At 39.9% G+C, this 21,083-nt stretch overlaps 1 protein-coding gene across 3 annotated transcripts in view; it reads left to right on the forward strand.

The window, feature by feature from the left end:
• Positions 1-21,083, forward strand: part of CD96 (CD96 molecule) — an 84,845-nt gene that overhangs the window by 41,194 nt on the left and 22,568 nt on the right. For all 3 annotated transcript variants that reach the window (XM_045185880.3, XM_045185879.3, XM_045185878.3), the window contains exon 8: positions 6,104-6,196. In XM_045185880.3, the coding sequence (XP_045041815.2) occupies positions 6,104-6,196 (93 nt within the window). The remainder of the gene's footprint in view (positions 1-6,103; positions 6,197-21,083) is intronic.

Here is a 21,083-nt window from a genome sequence, read left to right on the forward strand (position 1 = left end):
ATATATTGGTCAAGAGAGATCATCATTTAGGATTTTTTAAAAATCTTAAAATTCCCTCTGAGTCACTAAGAACATTCAATGACACACAGCATAATGGGCACACTGTGTATGAGCTATAAATGTTTTAAGGATAGAGACCATGTCTTAAAGGTTCGGTACCACTACTTTGAAGCACAGAATCTGGCACACAGAAGATTTTTATGACCTGGAAATTGATATGAAGGATCGTTCTACTTATTACAACATTCGATTAACCAGATCAAACAATGGAGATTTTACTACATAAAAGATGTGAACAAATGTTTTAACACTGTGACAACAGATTGCCTGTAAAAAATGGAAGTTTGTAACAACAGCTGTCAAATATGCATATGTATTAGTAAAGTAATACCTATAAAATTTAAATAGATTCAGAATTCATTAATAAAAAACTCTGCAAGACTCAACATCTTTTACCACCTTCCTGTTTTCAGAGATATTGTAGTCTATAACCTACTCATGAAAACCAGAATAATGCATGAGGGGAAGAGTTTCTCTTTGTCTCAAGGCCACAGTCTGCATCTTGGCTCCTTCCTAGCCCTGTCCAAACACAGGGAGTTGGTTCCTGGGATCACTGGGGGGGGAAGGTGTGTGGATGTCTCAGGCAAAGCCACTCCCCCTCTTCAGAAACAAGTGCTAATCAGATACCGCGGCAGTAGCACCGTCCCTGTAACTCTCTCTGTGCATGTGTATATAAACAAGGTGTCCCATGAAATTAAGAGTTAAATTATTCAGAAATGGTCATGGGTTTACAATGAAAGATCCATGTTCAACTTTGTCTAATTCCTTCAAAAATAAATACACCTTCTTTTCTGAAGTGTGGGTGCAGTTAGGGCTGCTGTCTTGGAACAGTAAAGGTAACAGGTTCCCAAAAAGGTTTGCCAGTAGCTTTGGCAGAACCGAAGGACATGAGCTAAACACCAAAAACCTCAAATTCCGAAGAGAACCCTATTTCCATCATGGACAGAACTGTGTTTTAAAAACTATTATTTTATTATTCTAAAACTATGTTCGTGTTGATATTTAAAGATTTTGGGCCTTAAATTTTTTTAGAGCAGCTTTAGGTTCACAGCAAAAGCAAAAGAAAGGTACGAAGATTCCCCTCATACCCCCCCCCACACACACACACACGCATATTCTCCCACATTATCAACATCACATACCGGAGTGGTGCATTTGTTACCACTGAGAAACCTGCACTGACACATTGTAATTATCCAAAGTTCATAACTTACCTCAGGATTCATCCTTGGTGTTGTACATACGATGGACTTCGACAAGTGTATAATGACATATGTCCATCATTAAAGTGTCATACAGAATTGTTTCACTGCCCTAAAAATCCTCTGGGCTCTGCCTGTTAATCCCTTACCTCTAAGACCCAACCCTGGCAACCACTGAGGGTTTTTTTATGATCTCTATATATTTGTCTTTTAAGAATGTTATATTGGAATCATACAGTAAGTGTGTAGCCTTTTCAGATTGGCTTCTTTCATTTAGTAATGTGCATTTAGAGTTCCTCCTTGTCTTTGCATGGTTGATAGCTCAATTTTTGCTTTTAGCACTGAATAATATTTTATTGTATCCATGTACCACATTCGCATACTAAAGGACATCTTGGCTGAGTCTAAGTTTTGGCAATTATGCATAGAGCTGTTGTAAACATTCACGTGCAGATTTTTGTGTGGGCATGAGCGTTAGACTACGTAGGACATACCAAAGAGCACAGCTGCTTGACTGTATGGTGATGGTATGATTAGTTTTGTAAGAAACCACCAAACTGTCTTCCAAGGTTAGTTGTGTCATTGTGCACTCCCCCCAGCAATGCATGAGAGTTCCTGTTGCTCCACCTCCTCACCTGCATTTGGTGTGGTCAGTGCTCTGGATTTCGGTTATTCTGATAGGTGTGTAGTGGTATCTCATTGTTGTTTTAATGGGCATTTCTCTGGTGACATGTGATGTAAAGCATCTTTTCATGTGCTTATTTGACATCAGCATATCTGCTTTGATATGGTGTCTGTTACAGTTTTTGGCCCATTTTTCAATCAGATAGTTTTTCTTATTGTTGAGTTTTAGTTGTTCTTTGTATGTTTTAGATAACAGTTCTTATCAGATGTGTCTTTTGCAAATATTTTCCTCCCATTCTGTGGCTTGTCTTCTCATTCTCTTGAACTACTTTTAGTTTTAAGATTAGAAACTAATGAATATTTTTAGGGTAAAAGAAAGAGCGCTGATTCTGACACCCAAAGCATGCAATAATGCGATTATTACAGGATAGCCCTGGATCTAGTGTAATTTTAGGCTCTGAACAGAAGTTATTTTTAAATTTTTATAATGAATTTTTACCCTTTGTGATGAAATATGAAAGACAATAAATCTTGAAGAGTCCAGTTTCCAAAAATGATAGCTTATATTCTAGTCAAAGTCTGACATATATCTTTGTGAATGATTTAGAAGATGCAGTTGAGACTCTGTAGAGTAATACGATACATCAGTGTATCATATTACCCTATTTGTTATAGTTCTTAAACACTTCCAAAGATGCTTTCTCTGCCTGTGTTAATACCACTGGATGCTGTATGAACACTGGAGTAAACTTCTAATGATTTGACCAAGAATCATTGCCTTATCAAGCTATTATTGCTGACAGATATTAAGATGATGATACAGAAGAAAATTCTGTTGTTTCTAAGTGCTAAAGCAGAGAAAGTCTGGAAATATTACAGAGCAGAAAATAGATTTAGGGAGTGGGGAGCAGTTTTTGCTGCCTTTTGTTCTCAAAGAAGAGTAATAATGTTGGAAGGCTGCAAGATAACAGTGCCCTGGGTGCTCCCTTACCCACCTATCCCCAGTCTCCCAGGAAGTTGAAATGCTCAATGATTCTTACTTTAGCAACCTCAGAAATGAAAGGAGTCGGGGTGGGGGTCATCAGTAGCTCATCAGGTAGTTATTTCAGTTACCAAGGTTTGCAGATTTCTGTGATTCAACAGTGAATTTTTTTTAAATATCCTGCCCTGCTATCCTAGCTAATCAGACTGTCTCAAATCGGAGCACTGCAGTCAAGTTTCTGGCATATACCAAGTGTGTTTTGTTTAGTTGAGGTGTAGGAGATATTTTCCTCTGCTTTAACCTAAAAGGTGAGTGTGAATACCCCCTGGGGTGGGGAATACCCTGGCTGCATCAGCTTCAACAGAGATTTGTTTATTAAATGGATTTCCAACTGTAACTGTTAAGGTCAACGCCTTTGGAATAAAAAGAAAGGTAAGGGTAAATGAGTTGTGTGAGTGTGTGTGTGAGAGTGTGCATGTGTCTTTTGGGTGTGGAGAAAGAATTAAAAGGGGCTATGTCAATAGTGGGATGAAAGAACCATTGAATATTAGAGTGGGATGCGCCAGAGAAATACTTCTTGTGATGTCTCCCATACCCATGACTGACCCTGGGGATCCCGACAGTATCAATAAAGGACGTTAATGTAAATACAAATCACCCAAGGACCCTGATAAAATGCAGATTCCGATTCAGTAAGTCAAGGGGGTGTGGGGAGGACCTGAGAATCTGAGTTTCTGTTAAGTTCCTAAGAAAAGCCATGAGCCACATTTTGAGTAGCAGGGACCTTGCGTGTTCTGGAGTTTATTTCTAGGTGGACCAGCTAAGGGCTGAGTCAAGCTCTGAGGAAGCCCTAAAACTGTCCACGCTGCCCTATGGGACAGACACGTGGTCACTGCTGCCCACCGCTTGTCCTGAGGGCCTGCTGTAGAGCAGACACCCTCGGGAACAAGTGGAGCTGCTTAAGGCCAGTCGCTCAGCCCCTGACAACAAGTAGTCGATGTAATAGTCTGAAACTCACTCATATGTGTTTAACTCTGCATTTGAGTTTTGGGATATAATTTTCTATTAGCTTTTTGCTGCTCCTTTGACATCGTCTGAGTTTTGTTTTAACCAAAGCAGAGTTTCTACTTTGCAGGACAATCTGAAACTAGAAGGATAAGTTTTGGCCTCAAGTTTCATTTTAAAAGCTCAGTATCATTTTTGTCAAAGGGCAAAGCGTTCCTGGGAGACTGGGGACAGGTGGGGATGGAAGCTCATCAGAGTGCTGTTATCTCGCAGCCTTTCAACATTATTACTCTTCTCTGGAACAAAAAGCAGCAAAAACTGTTCTCCTCTCACTAAATCTCTTTTCTGCTCTGTAATATTCCCAGAATTTCTCTGCTTTAGCACCCAGAAGAACACACTTTTCTTATATAGACAATACATAAACAAGTGGGCATGACTGTGTTCCAGTAAAACTTTATTTACAAACATAGGTAATGGGTTGCATTTGACCTGTGAGCCATAGTTTGCCAACCTCTGTTCTAAACAATCTATAGAGGAAACCACCTGTGCGTTATTTTTCCAGGTCCATTTTCCTAGCAGATTAAGGTTCTTCCTTTGGAAGATGATGTTTATGATGCACTAGTAGTCAGCTCTGTACTTAAAGCTGGTCTTCTTTCTTCCAACGTTAAGAAGGAATTTGTAGACTCTCAATCATCATCCACTTGCATACAATACAAAAATACAAAGTAAATAAAACAATTACTTCTCCTGGGCATAACCAATGAGTAATAAGGCCTTTAGTGCAAACTCTGAACACATCAAAAAGATCCTTAGAATTCAAGTTTGAGGAAGTGCATCCAGGAGGTTTGGGGTGGGAAAGTGTTAGAAACGGCAGGCACAAGTTCAAGAAGTCACAGAGAGCATATTGTGTTTGGGAAACTGGGTTGAACCGTCACCTGTTGGACAAACGATTTGATTTGAGAGAGATGTCAAGTGTAATAGGCAGCATCAGGAAATGAAGCTGGGGGACGCGATAGGGCCGGTCACGATCAGATGTGCATGTCATGCTAAGACGCCCATCTTGTTTGGATGGCATGGGAGGAAGAAGACGGCTATTTTGCCAACCTATTCATATGCTCTCCATATAACTGCCCGGCCCCACCTCCTCAGAGATTAATAACAAGGAATCATTGTATGACAGGCATCAGAGCCAGCTGTCCACGCCATCTGCAGCCAACAGCAATAACAACATTTCCAACAATGAGAATAAAACATAGATGAATCTAGATCACAAGAAGAAATTCCTTCCAGGATGCTATGTGATATCAAGTGATATAACTTAAATAATATATAGTTTTCCCTTAAAGTAAATTACAGAATAGGACCAATAGTGTAATTTGTAATTAAGTGTCGAAATAGTTATTGACATCAGATACGTGATGCTATACCCAGTGCCACTGTATCTGGAAAATCATACACACCCCAGCCTCAGTGTCTGTTGCCCATACTTAGCCCACGTGTTCCTAAAGTCATGAGATCCTTTGCTAATTGTAGATTGTGTTATATTGCTAGTAGGGATATTTTACAGTAAAATAGTGGAAGTTTTAATGAATTGACATGGATATATAATAAGTCAAATAATGTATTTCAGCCTCTCTTTCATTCCTGGCCCCCTTCTCACACAGAGAGAGAGAAATGTAGCCAAGTGAAAGTTTTATGAAAAAAATAGACATTTTAGAAAAAGCATAATAATACCAACAATGTCAGGTTCACTGGTGTTACATCCAATCTCATAGTTGTATTATTGTTTCTACTCTTGCTGATAAAATAATTTTATGGGGTTATGGATTTGTAAACTGTGTGGTTACTTTTCAAATACTTCAAAATATTAGCTGCTGTATTTGTGTTGTCAGGTCTTGGTTAAACGTCACTTTACCTAGGAAGCTTTCCCTGACCTCCCAACCTTGGCCGGAGCCCCTCCTTTCATTCCCATGGCCCCTGCGCTTCCCTGTCCCAGCACTCAGCGCAGCGCCCGGCTGCCCACCTATTTTCTAGGCTGCAGGCTTCTGAAACATGGCCCATGTCTCTGTCACCTACCACTACATCCCCCTGTCTTGCCCATTAAAAGGCCCTCAGTAATGCTTTGTTAAATGAAAAAAAACTAAGTTTTTTGGGAGGGAGACTAAGTCAATGCTTTCTCTTTCTATTACAATACTCTTATTCATTATAAATGTCTGCTTCATCCTTGCAGGCTCAGTAAACCCTCCAACAGATCCTGCACACAGTGGTACAGAACCTGCCCGTGACACCCAGCCTCCTCCAGCCGTCAGCACATCTCCTACAAGTAAGAAGCTTTTCATGCTGTTTTAATTTCCATGAACTATTAATCCTTCAATGAAGGATACTGATAAAAAAATTTTCAAAAAATTTGGATCATCCATAACCATTTCTAACTTCTAACATTTTACATAAACATATTAAGTACTATTCTCATGGTTTCCAAGAGTTAGCACAACTTCCAAAGCCCTTCATTTGAAGCCCTGGCAAAATCAGGGTCAATAAGTACTCAGTGAGAAATTAAATTTTGTATTTATTATTAAATAGGTTAATAAATTGACACTCCTCTTCTACAGCTGTGTTCTCAGTGGGGTGTTCTGGGAATTGGTTGTAAATGGAGAGCCTGTAGACCAGATGTAGGTAAATAGTTTTAAATTTAATGTTTTTCTGCTTCACATTAATTTTGAGCGAGTTGACTAGTGAGGACTGCGAATTCAGCCTCCCAATGGTGGTATTAATAGTGGAGGTCAGGCTGGGTCAGTGTTGCTATGGCAAAGGGACAACACCGACTTTCAGAAGTTGGCATTGATGCAAACAAATTGTTAATTTTCAAGTCCATGGCCTTTGTGTTTAACAAAGAACCACAGTGACTTTGTCTAATACACACACACACACACACACACACAAACATATTCTCTGTAGAGTAGAAGTAAAGTTTTCACCCTATTTAATTAAAGCTATTAATTTAACTCAAAATGAGAACAGGAAGTGGAATAAAACAACAGCGGTCGGTGGAGATGAACATCTCCTGTATCCTGTACCCTTTGGCGTGTGGCCTGCAGCCGCTGTCACAGGCTGGTAGAGCTCAGAAATAGAGTGTGGCAGAGTGAGAGATGCCTGCAAATCTCTCGTTAGAAATTTTACATTCACCTGATTTTTCCTAGTTCTTAAGATTTTGTCATTTTATTTTTGAGTTTCTTTTTCTTTTACTTCTAATTTATCACTCAGCAATAAACCATAGTAGATTATGATATTCTTCATATAACAAATATTAGCATATTCAGAACTAAAACCTTAAGTAGCTACAGTACTCTATGAATTATTTATCTATTGCTTCATAGCAAATTACCCCAAAACTTAGCAACTTATAAAACATATATTGTCTCCAATGGTTTCCAGAGCCCTGGCTGGCATAACTCAGTGGATTGAGCATGGGCCATGAACCAAAGGGTTGCCAGTTCCATTCCCACTCAGGGCATATGCTGTCTTGCGGGCCAGGTCCCCAGTGGGGTCCACGTGAGAGGCAACCACACATTGATTGATGTTTCTCTCCCTCTCTTTCTCCCTCCCTTCCCCTCTCTAAGAATAAATAAAATCCTTAAAAAATGGTTTCTAGGGTCAGAAATCAAGGGCAGCGAAGCTGGATGGTATGGCTCAGGTTCTCCAATGAGGTAGTAGGCTGTTGGCTGGGGCTTCAGTTGTGCGAAGGCTTGACAGGGTCGGAGGGTTCAGTTTTTAAGCTGGAGCATGTTGGCAGGAGGCCTCAGCTCCTCACCACATGGCCTTTCCATGGGGCTGTCACAACGTGGCAGCTGGCCTCCCCTAGACCAAGGAATTCAAGAAATAGGGTGAGCAAGACAAAAGCCACACTGCCTTTTTATGATCTAGTCTCCAAAATTGCACACCGTTACTTTTGCTTTATTCTGGTTGCTGTCAGAAGCAAGTCACTAAGTCCAGCTCATACTCAACAAGAGGAGAATTAGATTCCACTTCTTGCATGGGAGCATATCAAAGAATTTGTGAACAAATTAACGCCATCACGTTCAGTCACTTAGAAAATGTTGGCACATACAATGCAATGTGGTTTGATCTTCTTTATTATGACAGGTAGACAGAACAAGCATTATCATTCCCATTGTCCAGATGGAAACACTGAGATGCTGACAGCATAAATGGTCACATGATAGTAAGTGGCCAAGTTAGTATTTACACCAAAGTCTTCTGATGTTAAATCTGGTTCTCACCTCATGAGATACCATGTTTTCTCTGTCTGATCTAAACACTGCATAAAAACAGGAACGTATTTGTTTTGCCTCCCAACATATGCCTAGCACAGAATAGGCCAGTAAAAAATGTTAGTTGAATAAATGAATGAATAAAAGAATTAATGAGAATAACATTCCTTCACTATATGGATATCATTCAATACATTCTATGGTGTTAAAAAATGGTAATTTGTTCCTGCCTTCAGTAAGGTTGCAGAGCACATGGAGAGAGAGGACATGCACACATGGAAATGATGGTTCAAAATCATAAGGTGAAAGGTGTTGCCTCTTACAGAATTACAATGCACAGGGAGCCCTTGCTGATGTGGCTCAGTTGATCGTCCTGTACACCAAAAGGTTGGGGGTTTGATTCTGGTCAGAGCACACGCCTAGGTTATTGGTTTGATCCCTGGTTGGGGCACATATGTAGGGCAACTGATCGATATTTCTCTCTCACATCTCTCTCTCTCTCTCTCTCTTGCTTTTTATCCCTTCCTCTCAAAAGAATTTCCTAAATGCACAAGGAAAAGTACAGACCAATAAGTCTTAGGCTTTAAGCAAAGAAAGGTCTCCATGAGTTTATGAACTCAGATGTTACCTAGGAGAGATGAAATAAGCTGATTCTTGAAGTGTGTGTTATATTTATTTGATTCAGTTGAGAGCTTTATAAACATTCTAAATGAAGAGAACAAACTGAACAGTTATTCATTGGCAAAGATGTTGATGAGAATTTGAGAAAATATTAGTGGCTAAGCTTGGGTCAGAGGAGCGGCATTGTGTGGCAAAGAAGCACAGATGAATATTAGAAAATGCAGAATAAAGAGAACCTTAAGTCTTAAGAAATGTCTTCCCTTAAAAAATGGGTCAGGGACCCCATTAAATTTTTTTTAAAGGAAATGATGTAACCCATTTATTACATATGTACTGAGCACTTAGTATGTACCAGATACTCTTCTAGGTGCTGGAAATGCAACAGTGAACAAAAGAGGAAAATCATGCCATATGACCCCTTCTTCCAGCTGTAAGCAGAAATGAATTTCTTTTAGCTGAGTTTTCTATGGGGTTAGTTGCCATACATCACATGTTGTCATCAGACCACACACCATTCTTATTTCTGGAAGAAATTCAAGGAAAGGAAAAGGACAATGTTACCCTTAGGGACTCCACAATTTATTAGAGCTCTCGTATTAGGGAGGAAGGAGAGCACAAATAAATATATTTGTTAGAAACAGAAAAACACTACCTGATCTACTGTCATACTATGGTGATATAGTTGGGAAATTTCTGAAGAATCAAAAGACTTCCTTAAAATAAGGTCCCACCCACCAGGTTGGACTTCAGGACTGTTTTAGATCAGTGGTTCTCACCAGGGTAACTTTGCCCCCCAACCTCCTGGGACATTAGTGTATGGGGACATTTTTTAAAAATTCTCACCCAAAGCATGTTTATTGATTTTAGAGGGAAAGAGAGAGAAAAAAATATATATTGATATGAGAAAGTACCATCGATTGGTTGCCTCCCTTATGTGCCCCTACCAGGGATCAAACCTGCAACCTAGGTATATGCCCTGACTAGGAATCAAACTCACAACTTTTTGGTGTACATGATGACACTCCAACCAACTGCGAAACCCAGCCAAGGCTTTGGGGACACTTTGATTGCCACAGTGGGAAGTTGGGAGGTGCTACTAACTTCTAATATGTAGAGACCAAGGATGCTGCTAAATGTCATACAGCACAAGACAGGACAGCCTCCACAACAAAGAACCATCTGGTCCAAAAGTCAATAGTGCCGAGGTTGAGAAACCCTGTTTTAAACCAGGCTCTGACATAAGAGAAGCTATATTTTGCTTTATAAAATTTCAACCTCTGTCAATAATAATAGATTATGTTTGGAACAATTCTCAGTCTGAATTTTATGTAAAAAAAAAAACATGTTAAATCAATGGTTGAGAATATCTAAATAAAAATTATATTCTTAGAATAATCACTAAATTATAACCAAAAAGTCCAAATTTTGTCTTCGCAAGCTGGAGGGTGATGATCACTGACTACCGTGGAAGCTGGTAGGATTCACCCTTGTGTGTTCTTTTAAGAAAGGAAATGAGCAAAATGGAGCACGTCTTGGGGGCCCATTTCAAAAGCTGATGGTTTTATTTCAAATTCTAAGATGTAATGAACGGGATAATTCAGTTGTAATCATTAAGCTACTTATTTTCCTGCAGACATCCAATTCATATTTTCCCCTCAGTAAAAGGATAGGTTTTAAACAAATGTTGATGAAAATGGAAACAACATTCTTTAACTAGAATAAATCCTTGTAACTCATAACAAACTTCACGAGTTACCCAGGGAAACCCAGTTCAATTCAACCTGAACTAATTGGTGTTTGCTGAGTCCCAACTGCATTTTCTGTCCTCAGAAAAGACAGGAGGCTGACAAGCTAAGTGGCAAGGTGAAACAAGCCCACATGGAACAATCAGACACCTGACCAATCTGGGGTGGGACAACACTGGCATAACTCAGGGGTTTCTCCTGCCCTGAGGCCTTCTCCTGCCCTGTGCCTTCTGCAAGTTTTTTATTCAACAACAACGTGCCAGGAATGTTTGAGGTGCTGGGACATGGTGATAAACCAGACAGGCAGGGCCCCACGTACACAGAGCTTATGTTCTAGCAGGGCCTGCTTGCCTAGCCTCCCATTTCACTGCCCACCAGCCCACAGACCCTCCTGTCTTTATGGCTGTGCACAGCCCTTGGACCTGATGATATTGTTTTTAATGTTAAGCCCTCTCTAAAAACTTAGCTAGTCACCATAGTTTGGATATTTCCTGGACACCTTGAGTAACCATTGGTGGGCTCCCCAGGTGAATACACCCGATCCTGGGCAAGTGGGAGATCAGACACTGAAAGAAGAAGTTGCCCGGGGGATGCAACAAACTACAAATTTATGAGCAAGCATGTCAGAAAAGGGTTGGGGATTGAACTGGAGACTATGCCATTGGATAAAAGCAGTTGAACACAAATCATAGGGGAAGCAGACAGGATCAGTTGTAGGTGTCAATACTGGTTTCTAAAGCTAAGAGGGGGTTCCCAGAGAGAGTGTGCAAGGCAGTGAGAAGACTCTGGTGATGTTCTTGTGACAGCAACTTCTGACACCTTCACTGGTCATGTCATGCTTGCTTTGAAGTGTCCAGATGCCTCCACTGCTGTCTGATATCTTCCACCACTGTTACATGTTATGTATCCAGGCACAGAAAAGTAAGGAAAATAAGTAAGTGCTAATGGTGAGGGGAACAGAATCAGGGAGGTCTGCACAGGAAGGAAATCAGGGAGGCTCCTGGAAGGAAATATAGCCCCAAATGGAAGGAAGATGAGCAACAAATATTCAGACAATACTTTTATCAAAAACAAAATAAAATGAGTGCAGGACCTAAGAAGATAAGCAGGGTGAGTGGAGGCAGCTGTAAGGTGGCTCAGGTGAGGGGGAACTAGGTGAGGGTGAACTTAAACTTAGTGAACTATGGACTTGGGCTGTGATCTCACCGTCACCGGACAGCCACTGTGGGTGAGTAAAGCAGAAGCTATGTGTATGGTGAGTAAAGCAGCAAGAACAGGGAGCAAGAAGACCAAATGATGTAGATTTTAAGTGATTTTAAGTGATGCAAAGTGCCGATGGTCTGAATTAGAATGGGCATAAGGAGAAATGGAGAGACTGCCACAGGAGACTCAGCAGGGTTGTCTGTCTAATCCTGGGGGACAAATAACAGGTTTTTAGAAGACTGCCATACAGAGGGCTCCCGGTTTTCTTCCTAGTAACTCCGTGAGGTATTTTACCCAATTCCATGATTGTATCAATAGTAGCAAGCAATAATATTAACAGTATTTGCTCATATTTGAGTGCCTCTAGTGTGTCTGGCACCATTCTAAACTAGTGAATGTATTACCTCATTTAATTCTCCCAACGACACTATAGGTACTGTTATTATCCCCAATTTCCAGATGAAGATACTGAGGAACAGAGGCTAAATAACTTACCCAAAGTCATACAGAAAGTGGAAGAACCAGGATGGAACAGTGGAAGAGTCAGAATTCAGACAATGAGTCCTATGGCCACAGGGCTCCTGATGGGTGCTCAACAATTATCTGTAGACACTGATTAAATCCCTTCTAGTGTGAAGCTGGTAGAGCTGCTCTGAAAAGGCTGACATGACAGCTGTGCCTCTTTAATCCTTCCCTTCTCTGGACCAGTGTTTTCTGAGAAATGCAGCCTCTGGGAGTGAGGCTTGCTTCCGCAGTTGGAAATAAATCAGAGAAAAAGATGCTCCTCTTTTTGTTACCCCTTTTTTCTCAACATTATTATGATTCTTATTGCCTGGAGATATGCACAGAATCCATACAAAACTCCAGTGCTGTCCCGTGAATTCTAGGGAACCTGGTCATTATACCCTTCTCACCACATTTCACCTGGGGCACATGTTACAAGTTGTTAAAGAATTTACTTCTTTATTTTCCCATATCTATCACCCATAAGTCAGGGGTAGCCTTCTTGATGACTGGTTTAGTTTGGATATTTGTTTATCCAGTTTTCCCCCTTGGAGTAAGATGTCTCTGGGAAAAATTTATCACATGACCTATCTGTCAGTTCATTTCATAATTATTGTGTGTCTACAAATGCATCACATGATGTGTAATGAGCTCTATCCTTCTTTCTATTGTCGTCCCTTGAGAGAGTCCTGCACACCCTGTCTAGACCAGTAAGCCAGCCAAACACATTGTCTTTAGTCACCCAGAAACACGTGTTTCCCCAAACACTCTGCCTCCAACATGGAAACGGGGTCTTGTGCAGAGATTAGGATCTCGCGTCATGTGTCTCCTTCATGCGGGCCTGAAGGTCAATATCCACCTCCTCCTGATGTTGAGGGTTGACGAGGCTGACTCAAATGTGTTTGGACACAGTTGATAATCTATACTCTTTAAGTGCACTTCTCCAGTGAATGTTGGCACAGGTTTAAAGGCTCTTTGTGCTGCAGGTGATGAAATTGATGGAGGTGCTGTAATTGATAGAGTACAATTACACATTTGTTGAGGAGATTAGGTGGTTATGCCAATAGATGCTGTGTTGATGGAATGGAAGGCCAATGAAAATATTATTTGAGAAAATAAGTTTCAGGTTCAATTTTACACAGGAAGAAGGTAAAGTCTTGGATAATTTAGTTTGACTAATAAGATCACTCAAGGAATAATAGCCTAAATGTATAAATAACTTTACCTTTGTAGTTAATAAATAAGCTGATCTGGGTAAATTAGCAAAAACTAATTTTTCCCCAGCATTTCCTGACCAAGTGAGTTCTATTGAATAGTTTCTAAAGAAATTTCATGCAGACTCCTTTGCTTTTTTTTTTCTTTTTTGGTGAAGTTCACATAATACATTTTGTCTGGTCCCTTTCAGTACCAAGACCAGATCCCTGTCAATAATTTAAAAGTCTTTTCAAACATAATGTCAAAACTCGCAAAAGTTAATTTGGTCCAGAACTTTTGCCCCTCCTCCCATCTGCAGCCTGGGTCTGTGTCTGCTGTGGAAGCCTGGGTGTGAGGTTGTCTGTGGGTTGGGGGTGGGGGGAGACATGGGAGATGTTTTCCTGATTTCCTGGCTTCTTCCTCTCTTCCAGTCCTAGTTATTGGCTTGAATGTATTTGGGGGAATCACAAGGTAGAGGGAAAAAAGGAGAGGTAGGTGGGGAAAGACCTTCTTTGTCATCCTCTCCATAATCTGATTTAGGTGCTTTCAGGATGCGGAGAATAAAAATAGTCATCTTGACCTCATGTGGCACTTTGGCACATTTCTCAGAAATCTGTGACTGGCCTGTGGCTGCTGTCTCTCTGGTGCAGGTTACACTTCTCCTCCAGTTTTCTGCTGCTTCCTTCCTGCAGCCCTCGAGCTTCAGGGGGCCTATCTCATTTGGGGGCTTCTTAATTTCTCTTGAGTATTCTCCCTGGATGAGAATTCCTTGCATGGCCTTTAGTTTTGGCTGGGAAAGTAGGCGCTTTGGCCTCTTACTTAAGAAAAGTGCTTCTTTCCCTGATTATGGTCATATCTGTCTTCACTAGGCCCGTTTAGCACTGCCAGCCAAGAATGGGCTCCCACCATATCCTCTTCAGCCTGAGTCAGGCATTGGTCCCCTTTTCCCTAAACTTCAGGGCAGATAGGCCAGGAGCCTTGAGAAGAACAGTGTTGGAGGCAGCACACTTCCTAGGTTCTCACTGTACTACCAAGCCATAGTAATCAAAACAGTGTGATACTGTTGTAAAAACAGACACATAGGCCAATGGAGTGGAATAGAGAGGCCAGAAATAAACCCCAGTTTATATGGTCACCTAATTTTCAACAAGGGTGCCAAGAGTGCACAATGGGAAAGGATAGTTTCTTCAATAAATGGTGCTTGGAAAACTGGATATTCACTCACAAATAAATGAAATTGCACCTTTATCTTACACCACACACATACACACACACACACACACACACACAAACAAACCCTCAAAATAGATTAAAGACTTAAACATAGACCCGAAACTGTAAAACTCCTAGAAGAAAGCAGAGGGGAAAATTCCTTGACATTGGCCTAGGCAATGATTTCTTAGATAACAAAAGGAAAAATAAAAGGAAAAATAAAAAAGTATACTATGTCAAAATAAAAAAAAATGCGCAGCAAAGGAAACAATAAACAAAATGTAAGGCAACCTATGAATTGGGAGAAAACATTTGCAAGTCATATATCTGATAATGGATTAATATCCAAAAGGTATAAGGAAATCATGGAACTCAATAGCAAAATGAGAATCAATCTGTTAAACTATGGGCAAAGGACATGAATAGACGTTTTTCCAAAGAAGACATACAAATGGTCAACAGGTATATGGAAAGATGTTCAACATTACTAATCATCAGGAAAATGCAAACCAAAACCACAATGAGATATTACCTCACAGCTATTAGAGTAGCTATTATAAAAAAAATAGAATATAACAAGTGTTGGTGAGGATGTGGAAAAAGGGCATCCTTGTACACAGTTGGTAGGAAGGTAATTTGGTGCAGCCACTATCGAAAACAGTACGAAAAACCATTTTTGAGGTTTCTCGAAAAACTAAATGTAAAACTACTAAAGACTCAGCAATCTTTCTTCTGGGTATATACACAAAGGAAACGATATCAGTCACCTGTAAGAGATATCCGTGTTCTGATGTTCATTGCAGCATTATTCACAATAGCCAAGATATGAACACCATCTGTTTCCACTGATGGATAAAGAAATCATATATATACATATATATTCTAATTATATAAACATAAAATTAGAATACGTATATTCTAATGTTTATACAATTAGAATATTATTCATTCTTAAAAAAGGAGGTTCTGCCATTTGCAACAACATGGATGAACCTAGAGCACATTATGCTAAGTGAAATAAGCCACACACAGAAGAAAAAAGTGCATGATCTCACTCATAGGTGGAATCTAAAAAAAAAGTCAAATGCACGGAAACAGAGTAGAACAGTAGTTACCAGGGATGGGGAGGTGGGGGAAACGGGGAGGTACTGGTCAAACGGTGCAAAGTTGGAGTCATGCGGGGTCAACAGGTAGGGATACCTAATGTACGTATATTGACTACAGTTAATAATACTGTACTGAATATTGGAAATTTGCTAAGAAAGTCGATTTCAGGACCTGTCATCACATGCACACACAAATGATAACCATATGAGGAGAGATGATATCTTAATTAGTACATAGTAATCAGTACACTATGTATGTGTACCTCAGATTGTCACGTTGTATACCTCAATACATACAATTTTATTTAAAAATAAAATAAAATTAGTAAATAAAATAAATGTAGTAAAAATGAAGCAAACATGATGAGGTGACATTTTTCTCACTGAAATGTCCACAGAAAGCTGAAGTTCTTGGCAGCAGTATAATGGATTGGCAAATAATAAGCAAGAATTCTTAAAGCATGGCTAAAAGTGAGGTTGTTTGGAGGAAATGGAGAAGACAAGAGAAACAAGAAAAGGAAGAAAGTTAGTATGGGTAGTACCTTTCTCAGTGGGTTATTAAAATCAACAGAAGAGACTAGACATGCAAACCACCTAATATAGTACCTGGTTTATAATATGTGTAAAATGTTGCACTTTATTATTACTCCCCTTAAATCCCTTTTGGAACTCAAGGTAGGAAATTAGAGTGGTTGACTAACCAACCAGTCTAAGTTATATGTGTGTTTTAATAAAAACAAACAATCTAGTCCTAGAATTATGTGTCTACCTGAGATGGATTCTGATGTAAATAAAACCCACCAGAATCTTGGTCACATGGGTAGAGAAGGAAAGTGGGCAGTGAGGAAGGGTAGATATCTACAAAATTAGCATGAAAGGCCACATATTATACCCAATTAATATCTTATAACCCCACTGCACTATTCTCTCCCTTTTCTCATTTCACTTCACCCAAATTGGCCTCCTTACTGTGCCTCCAACATGCCAAGGTTGCTCCCACCTCAGGGCCCTTTTACCAATTCCCTCCACCTGGAAAAGTCTTCCCCCAGAAGTCCACATGACCCATACTTCATTTTCTTCTAACTACTGTTCAAATATCATGTTCTTGATCTGAGTCCAAGATAATTCTATTTAAATCTGCAGCTCCCTCTATCTCACTTCTTGTCCCCTTTCTACAGCACCTTTTTAACATCCTGTATCATTTCTTATCTGGTTTGCCCCTAGAAGAAAGTAAATCCCATGAGGGCAAGGGTGTGTGTGTGTGTGTGTGTGTGTGTGTCTGATTTGTGTGCTGAATTATTTCTAACACTTAGAACTGTGACTCCTCCTGATTATCAGTATATATTAACAACTCAATAAATTTGGAGGGAAGACTGAAGGATATTTTTTAAAGTACAAGGGAGGAAGATATTAACAAAGAAAGGGTTTCAGGGCCAGCAGAGGAAACCCCTCCCCCAAAAAGCAACGGCTCAGAGCATGAAGGTTGGGTAATCTTATGACAGGAAGCTGAGAGGTGATGGTGGGAGAGGCAGAGGCAGCAGCTATCAAAGGCCTTCTCTTATGAGTGGTTGTGTGGTAGGGACCATGGCTGAGCTCTTTCATGGCTCAGCCCTGGTTCTGCTGATGCAGGCTGTAGTAGAGCTAACAACACTCTACAGGACTACCAGAGCAGGGTGAATACAGTCTTTGGTGTCAGACAGCCTTGGGCTCAGTTCTTGGGTTCAATTCTCTGTCACCTACTGGCTCTGTAACTTGAGGCAAGTCATCTTACCTCTTAATACTGCTTTCTTATCTTAAAAAACAGGAATAACATTTATCTAGTTAATATAGTTATTCTGAGCCTCAAATGTGAAAATGCATAAAAAGCAACTACAAAGCGAAGACCCACATGAGAAGGTGTACCCTGACCAAAAGAGGAGCCTAGCAAATGACATTTATCTCAAATAAATCCATCTTTCATTCGTACTTTTTTAATTCCATGAAGAGGAAACAATGACCAAATCAACATTTCTTTTATTTTTATTACCATTTATTCTTCATTCTCCACTTACCTTACATCACACTTGCTCACCTGTCTCTTTTATTTGGCACATAGCAGTTCCTTAATGAATGATCTTTAAAATTTAAATTTCTTGGAAAGTATTTTAATATTTCCCCCAATTAACCCACCATGCGTTTTCCTGCTTTTCTCTTTTCCAGCAGTGAAAGGAACAGCCACTGGGAAGGTGGCAGAAGTGTGGGTTAAGAGATTTGGTTCTGTTTCATGACATCCTGAGGAGCCAGCTAGAATTAGCTCTTACAGAACATGCTTCTGTCTGCTCTGTTCAACCCAGAACTGACGACAAGTGTCATTAGACTTAATTGAATTTCCAGTGATAATATGAATGGTTAATTTTTAATTTTAGTGAGAATATTTTTAAAAAGCATAGAAATAGAAATGGGCTAGGAAGGTTTTAAGCCTTCTCATCTAATCTCATGGTAGTTTATGAAATAATATAAACACGATATTTTGTACAAAGTATTTTCTTCTAAACTCCTTTCCTGGAAACAACTTATTATACTGTATCTCTGGACACCAGTAAGATTTAATAATAACAAACATTCAAACTGAAGAAGAAATAACTACCAAACAAACAACCCTGTCACTGAGTTTAGCACATTACTTATGTACATGCTAAGTTATAACATAGAACCAGCCATTGAATATTGAAGAGGCTTTGCTGCATTGTGAAGAATAAACTTAACCTTGATACTTGATCAATATGAACCTTAACCTTGATCAATATGAATTTATTTTTACCTATTTCAGTATTTACTGCTGGTCTCTTTATAATAATTCCATACCTGGTGGTTTTCTTTTGATTGGAGTATTTATAGGTAAATTTTTCAAGAAAAGTATATCTTCTGATTTCTCATTTATATGAGGATGGTATTGTGTTGCCTTTACATACAAATGACTACTTTCTTGGTATAAATTGGCTAAAATTGTAAATTTATACAAAATTATAAGTCTTTAGCTCATCACTATTTTCTTCTATTATACCTTCAGAGTTTGCTTCTGAAACTCTTCTTCAGTTGCTATTTTTTAAAAAATCATATCTATGTTCTCCATCTTCTAAGATTATCTCTTTCATCTTAATCAGTATGAGTCTTTTAAAGACTTGGCTAGAAGGAATTCAAATACAATTTTTTTAAATGCTGTACTTGATGTCAAGAGACAGTCAGATACGTCCTCTTATAGGTCCCGAAGCTCCTGGTCAGGCTCTAGGAAGGGACTGTTTTTAAGCACAACAGCAACAACAACGAAACATTGAGGAATAAACACTGTTCCGGGACCAGTCTGCCGTATTTAGATCACTGTGCCACTGAGGCTGTAGGTGTACACTGAGACGTGTAACGTGCCACAATTTCACACAAACACTCCTTGAGGACTTGTAAAGGCTGGCCCGGAATGGACAGCTGCCACACATCCTCTGCCTGAAGACTCTGACCACCTCCTTCTCCTGCCCCAATTCTTCTGCTACTCCCCCAGGAGAGCTTTTCTGGGACTCGGACTCAGCCTTTCCTCTTTTATGTATTTTAATATTTGAATTGATTTATTAATTCTCTGGTTGATGAACATATCCTCCATAAACTTAAACTCCAGGGAAGCTGATCATTGTACCCCCCGTGTGAGGCACAATGCTTGAAAGGTAGAGGCTCCCAAATGACAGGTGAGTAAATGAGAGTGCACGAAGTGACCAGGGAAAGGTAACAGTGTGGATGTTGTTAGAGGTCTGCTCATATAAGGCCAAGTGGCCTTAGCCTTAAACTACGGTGTAAAGCCAAGGGGAGTGGGTGGGATTTAATTTATCTAGGAAACTAGATAGTTCTCTAAATGGCGTCAGCTCTGCCTGCTACATGTTGAACAAGGTTCCACAGTAAAGGGATCACTCTTTCAATAACCTGTGCAAGCTGGTTCAGACTCTCAGGACAAGATCCAAACAAAATTCAGCTGGAGACCAATAAGACTGAAATGACCTGCTTTCTCAGGACAGTGGCAGAGTGTCATTGATCCTTTTGTTCCCAGAAGCCTATTGGCACTATTCAGGCCTCAGCAAGCTCCACAGGGCTGCTTGTGGAGGAAGCATAGAGCAGCACTGACACCTACGCCGGGCAAGAGAGCAGTGACAGGAAGGTCACAGCAGCACACACGTGTTCCTCCTCCCACGTTGTCCGCATGCTACACAGAATCCAATAAGTTCTTCCTTTTCAGTAAACCCGCAGTTTTTTCACATTATTTTCTGACCTCCAAAGAAGAACATTTAATTACCCATTTTAATACAAATGAAATTTCCCATAAAGTTATCATACTTCATCAGGGTTCCAGTGATACGGCTAGAATTAAATTATATGGACCTAACTAGTGCCACCCTGTGTGGGCAATTGGACTTGCTAGGAAAAATGTCTGTTGCTCTTAAGTAAGAGGTATTTAAAAGGTGTCTGTCAATTGCTTAGTAATCTGAGATTTCTAGGTAACAGCAGTAAACCTAGGTAACAGTAGTATAGTTTACAAATAAACACAATGTTCTCTGAGGATTACTTCCTAGTTCTATTTCTTGGCCACTATTATCACCATTAGTACTGCATCGCCTCTGTTAAAACAATTCCTTTCTCTTTTCTGTTACAAGTCACTCAGTGACTTCTGTGGAGGTCAGTTCTCAGAATAAGAGGGAGGAAAATGAATGAATGAATGAATGATGCTGGTCCATGGAAGGGGAGATGAGTGACTGCGGACTGTCAGTGAAAGCCTAACATGAGCAATACGGTCCCAGACTAAAGAGATCATTTTCTTCATCCTTCTGAAAACTGTTTAAAACATAAATACAGTGTTCTCTGTTCCCTTTCCTCTCCCCTCTCTGTTTCATTCTTTCTTGCTCTGTCAGTTAGGAGGGCTACATCATATGTCCCAGTAATTCACAGTGTCTAATTATTATTTATGGCTAGTTATTGTTTTCTGCTATGCATTTTTTACTTTGCCTTGTTCTAAAAAGGATATGAGATAACTTTAAAAATACATAACAATATAAATTTTTTTAAATAGGTAACTGAAGAAATTGCTACAGAGGGACAAAGATAAAGCCATCTCAATGAGAAAAATAAAACTCAGATTGACTCTGTGATACATAGGTTCACAAAATCACAACCAACCAGATGCCAAAAGAGAAGCATAGCTGCTTTTGATACAGAGACTGCCTGGGCCCTCCTTTTCAATGAGTGGTGGGAGGCAGTGGGCTAGAAGTCACAATTACTACACAAGAATCTGAACTACTGGTGGCTCAGAGAAGTGAAAGAGAAGGAGATGTAGGTGACCC

Source organism: Desmodus rotundus, chromosome 2, assembly GCF_022682495.2.
Source record: "Desmodus rotundus isolate HL8 chromosome 2, HLdesRot8A.1, whole genome shotgun sequence".
NCBI lineage: Eukaryota > Metazoa > Chordata > Mammalia > Chiroptera > Phyllostomidae > Desmodus > Desmodus rotundus.